Below are 7,600 nucleotides of genomic sequence, written 5' to 3' on the forward strand. Positions count from 1 at the left end.
TCGGCAGAGCTCTAACTGCCACCTCTGGTAATCTGCTGCAGGCGGTTGTAGATACTTGGAGGCAGGAACCTTTTAGGTCTGTTAATGAAGCCCATCCAGGTGACAGGATCACCAGTGAATGGATGCATTTTGCTTTAAAGCGTGCTGCCTCTTTTGCTTGTCCTCCAAGACCGTTGTGCCTTGAATCTATGTATAATGACTAAAAAACTCCTTTTAAAAAAAAAACTAAAAAGGAGTGCTTGATTTTTATTTACGTATCAATTGTTGCTCAATGTGGGAACAGTTCTGAAATGTTCCCTCATTTCCTTTGTAAACTGGAATGAGATCAAGAAAAGCCCAATTAGGACTCTTATAAATGCATCAGGGAGAGATTCAAACCCAGCCTACTTAGTGGGGATTCAGAACCAGAAGCTGAAGGTGAAAGAATTTATATTGTATATCATTCAGTTTTGGAGAAGTGAAAACCGTTTGTGTATTTTACAGTGAAAATTAGAATAATGATTTTCATACTTTAGTAATCTCTGGAGAACATTTTGCCTAAAGCCTTGGTGATAATTATTCTAGGAGATTATAATTTATAGCTCATTAACTTTTGCTTTTGAGCATTTTAGCCAAATGTTTTTTTTAATATTTGCTCCCCTTTGATTGTCAATAAAATTGATGAGATAAATTACAAACTCTATTGACACTAAAGCTGATGATTGTTAAGAATCATTCTGGATACAGTAGAATTCTGGCGAAGTCAGAAAAAACGATCAGTTTAATTTGCCAGCAGAAATGTCTTTCTCAGTTATCAGTAGAAGATAATTAACCGAGGATCAGCAGAACAGAGTATAAGGAGGGTTATAAGGTTTTGTGCTGAAATACTGTACAGTGTGTACAGATCAATTAGGATGCTTAACTTCATTTATAGTACGACAAAATTAATCCCATAAAAATGAGTGATCTCAGAGGAGTCAGTTGTCAGCTTCTGGCAGGATCACTTTGCCATAATCTATTAAAAAGCAGCTTTTATCAAGGCTTGCCTTTGTCATATTTTATGGATTTTTTTCATAAACACAGCCTATACTTCATAAATGTCTCAATTTTCTAGTCTATTAACATTACTTCAAAAGTAATTGATAAAAAGACAGTGCATGCATGAAATAATACACCAATAATTTGAGGTGCTAGAGGCAATAACAGTGGTTAACATCTTCACATGGCTTGTGAAGTAACACAGCACAAGAATATAACCCATTGCCTAGTGACTAAAACGATTAATCAAATTAATAGGAAATTGTTAGGATATCTATTCCCTGTGAACTATAAAATATTTTGTTTAGTGTTACTGAAATGAGTCTATAAAAATAGTTTTTAAAAAGAACTGATCAGCATAGTGCAACCCCATTCACATCACTTGGATTATCAGCTTTTAGAAAATAATTCCTGATGTGAACATTTTACTGTACTTTAATACAGATACCAATGTGAAATAGAACACGTGTATTTGTATATGTGTTGAATCCTTTCCAGAAAAATCAAGAACTTATTTTGAATAAGATTTCAAATAGTGAACAAACCACAATCTTTCAGTTTGTTTTGAACTAGTTGTTCATTTGAAAAGTTACTTTACCAAGTTCAGTGTTGCAATAGAAACTAAATGTAAATCAGAAATTTCTGTAAAATTGTTGACCACCTTCATAAAATGTTTAAGGACCTTATCAACTGCCGAGGCTGTTAGCATTTTCTACTTCGTTTAGGAGATGTTGTAGTGTAGTCTTGTAACATGTATCAAATCAGTGTCTGATCAGTATAAACCTGATGTGATTGTTCAGTTTTCCAAAGATTTTCACTTTGTGTCATTTCCATCAAGTGATGTAGATGTGTGGCAGATGGATAATGCACAATAAAGATGCATATGCTTTAGCTGGTAATGATTTGAAATGAGTGTAAATCATGACCAGCCTGAGGTATAATAGATAAATGTTGGACCAAAGAGTTGTAACTTCCTTTTAAAAACTGAACTGTTCGTTTGATTTTGGCTGGAGGTATTTCAGAAGAATGTTATCAGGTGTAAGATGACAGCTGGATAAGTAATAAGACATTAGAAACCATTATAGAATGTCGGGAATTTGTTGGCAAGTCTAACCACAAAGACATCACAACGTGTGATGGGCCATATATCCGTATAGATGTTGACATGCCGTGGGATCAAATAATTATTTTTACCTTCTCTGTTACATATCCCTTCACCCTTGTTTCCTTGGTCCACCTACAGAATCTAATCTTGTATGTTAACATTGTTTCTGCTTCAACCAATGACACTTGGAATGAATTCAACAGTGTTGAAAGTCTTCTTCCTGGTCTAAGTCATTTAATGTTTAATATTATATCAACTTACTCTCGTTCTACAAACTCCATCTTTTAAAAATAGCATATTTCTTTCTATACTATCTAATCCTTTCATAATTACAAACACCTCAATCACAATCTTAGTAATTATAGTGAAAAGTAGCAGTGTTGTAGAGCTGCAAATCTGAGAAAAAACTTTATTGAGCCAAGAGAGCTAAAATTTGTCTACAGGTGCTGATTCATTGATTCAGATGAGAAACAATAATTTACTATTTATTATTCTTCTAGCTCACCACATATTACTTTAATAGACTATGTTCCAATTTCATTAATTTCTCAAATAGCTTACTATTTCCTGATTTAAGTAAAATATGTTTTCGAGTTTAGGCAACACCAGCAAGCTTACATTTATTGCATGTTCCTAGTGTTCTGAAGAAATTTGGGGGTGAGGGATTGCACCACTGCACCACTTGTGGTGATGATTCTTTATAGAATTGTTCTTGCAACTGAGTGACTGGCTGGACCACTTCAAGTGGTATCATTCATCAACTGTATAACATGGCCCTCACAATATTGTGCACAAATATTGTCGTCAGATTGACAAAGGACAACATTGGTATTTGCTGTCACTAGGGTAGTTAAGCCTGTAGTTTTCAAGAAATTACCTGTTGTTGACCTCTTTGGTCGCACGCAGGATCTCTCATTTTCACTAAACATTAAAATTCGAGCAGTCTGAAGCAGGAAAGTGTTTTTTGAAGCTGGTGTTCCATTTACCTGCCAAAACAAAAAATACAGAATTTTGTCTACAATGATACCAAGCAGATCATGTTTAATATTGTACTGTATTCAAATAGTGAAATATTGGCTTTGGGCTACAGTTTGCAATTAATAAAAATGTTGCTGCAGCTTTAGCTCTGAAGCAGAATTGTTTTAGCGGATGGAAAAGATCAAACAACGAAGAGGACAAGTAGGTTTTCTCTGCACTGAATGGTAATATGAATAGACTGTACCATCAAATTGCCAGGGGACTGAGATCAGTGACATGTTGCACAATTCTCAGGTATTTAGTTCCACCCACTGTCCCTGTTCTTCAAAAGGATGGTGTCACATGATATATGCCAGCAGACTGATTGATAGAATCCTTGAGCTAAAACAAAAATCAATTAAGAAACAATGTCACAATATAACATTTCCATCGAAGAGTTAAAAAAAATGAGCAAAAGTTTTGATCTTGACTCCCCTGCCGGCTGGAGGGCACAGTTAACGTGGGACTGGTGCTTTTCTGTCTAATCTGTCTGACTGCACGTGCCAGGGACATGGCCACAATCTGGACGTAGGGTGGGGCATGTTGGATTGGGGATACAATTTGCAAAATTGTGCCCATTGTCAACATGACCCAATACACTGCGTCACCTGAGGGCAGAGCAGGGGAGCTGTAGTGACTTGCTCAATATGATTGCTGACTTAGGCGTAGGAGCCACAGTTGGAGGAAGTGAGTTTTATGTTGCCTGTTTGGTTGTTGAGAGGCATGAGGAGCAGTTATGTTCTTTGAGTCCTAGCAATAAAACTTTGTATATCTCCCCTGCATCAGGATTTCTTATCAGTAGCACTGCCCTGTCTCAAGTACCTCTCTTGTGGGTCTTCAGTGATGGCCTCCTGCCACTCATTTTAACGATTATCCCACTTTCACAGGTGATTGGCAAGTAGCACGTCACTGAGGCTCAGTCTATTAAAATTGTCTGAGGTTTCCTGGCTAGAGCTCATGGACAAGCCAACTGCTTTCTGTATGCTGCTGCCCAGGAATTAAAACTGAACCTGTTGTGTTAGATCTAGATCAGAAGAACAGAAAATTAAGATTCTCCTTCAAAAACATGACCCTAAACAACAAACACATTGTGTGGTATAGTAGCTGAAATTGTTAAAATTCTAAATGAGGAACTAGTAGCTGTTCTGGCTTATCTATATTGGTTGTATTCACGTGTTGCTAATTCTCTTATCCAAGCAGGAAATATTGAATGTTCTGCCCATCAACAAAATGATGGACCCCAGTAATTGCAAACTGTTATCCCTGCAGCCAATGTCATTGAACATTATGAAAACCAAAGTGTTTGAAATGTTCTTAACATTAACCTGCTGTTTATCACTAATTTGGTTTCAGAGTTAAATGAAGGATTCTGGGTAATCCAAGGTGGAGGACGGGAAAAAATTGTGGCTATAAGAGCTGCTCCTTTTTTGAGGTATTTTCAGTATTGAAGCTGATTTCCTCGAATTCTGGGAGTAGCAATTACTGTTTTTTAAGCTGTTGCGTTGTTTTAGAACTTTAGGGGGAAAACTATCAAAACAACAGTATTTTAGAAAAGGAGGAAGGAAGACAAAGGCACTGACCAATTAATGGAGAAAGAAACCTACATAGCTGTCTGACCCAGCAGCGAACCTTCACAGTTACTGCCTCTGCTATTTGATTTCAAGTACCTCTGGACAAGGGAGTTCATCTTAGAAAAGTAAACAAACAGCAAAATTCACAGCTGACCTTGGAGAAACCTGTGTGGGGAGATCACAGCAGGGGAGCAGCTAAGTGGCTAGTTTTTTTGTATAAAATCATGAGGGGCATGGATAGAGTAAATAGGCAAGGTTTTTTTCCCTGGGGTGGGGAGTCCAAAACTAGATGGCATAAGTTTAAGGTGAGAGGGGAAAGATATAAAAGGGACCTGAAGAGCAACTTTTTCATACAGAGGGTGGTGCATATATGGAATGAGCTGCCAGAGGAAGTGGTGGAGGTTGGTACAATTTCAACATTTAAAAGGCATCTAGACGGGTGTATAAATGGGCCAAATGCAGGCAAATGGGACTAGATCTGGTCAGCATGGATGAGTTGGACTGAAGGGTCTGTTTGCGTGCTGTATATCTCTATGACTCAATGATGGTATGACTTTTGATCTCTCAATATAATGGTGCAGAAATTGAAGACTTTTATGGTCCAACTCAATCAGAGAAATACCTCTCCACATTTCTAGAGCTTCCATTAGATTATGACATCCCTGCTTCATTTAGAAGCAGTGAGTTATTGATCTGTGTTTGTAATTTCCTGGGAGAGCACAAACACTGCACCATCTTAAAGAAGCAAACATTAGTCGGATGATATTTACCATTACCCCATTAGGGCCCATACTTAATCCCACTCTGTTAAATGTTTGCCAGTAAGCTGTTGGATGGATTGAAAAATTTGTCTCCAATAGTGATGTAGCACCACCCCCAGCACAACTGTAAGTGAAATGTGAGTCTTGGATACTAGATGGATAAAAGATGTATTGCCTTTTGTGCTGAACTGACAAGACCATGCATCTCTTTAGAGAAAGATTTACCCTATTATTCAGACTTCTGTACATACACATATGCATACACAGGTTCTAAGCCAATCACTTCCAATAATTCAGCATCTTGACTGAGTAATAAAATAATATCTGTAGAGGTAAAACCACTGGCAAAGCCTGATGGAAAAGAAGAATGTGAATCCTTTGAAGGCTCAACTGGAATAGTAGCTCCAGAGTCTGTACAATTGCATATGCCCAGAGATTAAATCATGTCCACCAGTTTGGAAGATAACAAAGAGAATTCATCTGTCTTTCCTTGACTCAGACTAGTCCAAAGCCACGGATTTCATTGAGCCTGAAGGAGAACAGTCTGCAGAGACTCGAGTAGAATTAATATTTCTGATCAATCACCTTTCATCTGAATGGGCCTCAACCTGAAGTGCTAAAAATTATTTTTTTCTCTCCAATTGCTGCCTAGTTGCTGAGCATTCCAGCACTTTTTTTTTACTTCCAGCATTGACAGTACTTTCTTTTTGTTTGAAGCCGTGTAACAGATAACAACATAAGAGTTACAAGCCGTTAAGAGAAAGTGGCATGTTCAGCTCAGCAACATAAAAAAACTGCATGCTCACCTCTTTGCATACTTTTGGATTAAATACACAGAGTCCCAGGTGTCCAGGGCAGGATTTAATAGGCCTGTTGGAAGCAGGTTGGGATGTGCAAGGGGCTGAATTAGGAATAAAGGCAGTGGGATGGGCGAGCTGGTTGAGTGACGATTGATTTCCTAGAATTTTGGAATTTTCTCAGTGGCAGAGCGATGGAGGATGCTATTCCTTCCAAATTAAGGGCCACATAAGGGTCTCTTCCCATTGCTGCTGGCATTCTGCCAATAAAACCTAGGGGGCCACCCTGTGAATGCTGGTTGGGGTGGAGTTGTGGCGAGGTGCTCCCTAATCAGACATTCTGTGGCCCAAAGAAGACTGTGTAGCCCTTAGCAGGGACTGTCACTTGGAAACCACTGCTCACTCATGCCATTGCCTGGATTGACTGGCGTGGGGAACTCTGACCCTACCCACTTTGATTCCCAAGGCAATGTCCATAGTTGTGTCCCAGTTGTGGCCACTGTTACTGTTGGTGGTGCTGGGACTGAAATGCTCTCAAGGGTGAGATATGTCCCATAAAGGGACAGGATCAGTTAATTGCCTGATTACGATAGAAATCAGTTAGGAGGACTGTCAGAAACAGCTGAGGGAGGTTGTTGTTAGCACTGCCCTGACAAAATTCAGCCCAGTGTTTCTTGTTTGCAACATTATACAAAGAACACCACAACACAAGAAAATACCCTTCAGCCCATCGAGACTGTGCCAACACATAACACCTTTCTAAACTAAAATCCTTTTGCCTCTACCTGGTCTGTTTCCCTCTATTCCATGCCTATTCATATATCTTTCAAGATACTTCTTAAATGTTGCTGTTGTCTCCACCTCCACCACATCTCTGGCTCTGCATTCCAGGAGCTTACCATGCTCTGTGTAAAAAATCATGCCTCTCATTTCTCCTTTAAACTTAGCCCCTTTTTCTTTACACCTAAGACCCCTAATATTTGACATTTCTACCTTAGGAAAAATTATGTCTCATTAATAATGCTTAGAATTTTGTCCTTTGCTCAAACACAGATTGAATGATCATTTATTGAACAGAGTTTCTGGATAATCCATTAGATTGTAGGAGGTTTGTGATCTCGTTGTTGAGACCTTGCCATACTAAGTTATTTTTTGAGCTCCCAATAATTGCCATTAATCTCATGTGGTAATGGCTGTTGGGTACAGTCAACTGTAGCTCCACCATAGTGTGTCACTTAAATTATAAAATCACGCAGATGCTGTGAATAAGGGAGCTCAGCATGGAGTTCTGTCTCTTAGTCATTCTTGAATTTTATCAAAAAACAACAGGGA

The 7,600-nt window shown here is 38.6% G+C and overlaps 1 protein-coding gene across 1 annotated transcript in view; it reads left to right on the forward strand.

The window, feature by feature from the left end:
• LOC109927511 (diphthine--ammonia ligase) overlaps nucleotides 1-203 on the forward strand; it is an 89,996-nt gene extending 89,793 nt beyond the window's left edge. The window contains exon 11 of the mRNA XM_048600434.1: nucleotides 42-203. Within this exon, the coding sequence (XP_048456391.1) occupies nucleotides 42-203 (162 nt within the window). The remainder of the gene's footprint in view (nucleotides 1-41) is intronic.
• Nucleotides 204-7,600: the final 7,397 nt, after the last annotated feature.

The sequence above is a fragment of the Rhincodon typus genome, chromosome 8, assembly GCF_021869965.1.
Source record: "Rhincodon typus isolate 14 chromosome 8, sRhiTyp1.1, whole genome shotgun sequence".
Lineage (NCBI taxonomy): Eukaryota > Metazoa > Chordata > Chondrichthyes > Orectolobiformes > Rhincodontidae > Rhincodon > Rhincodon typus.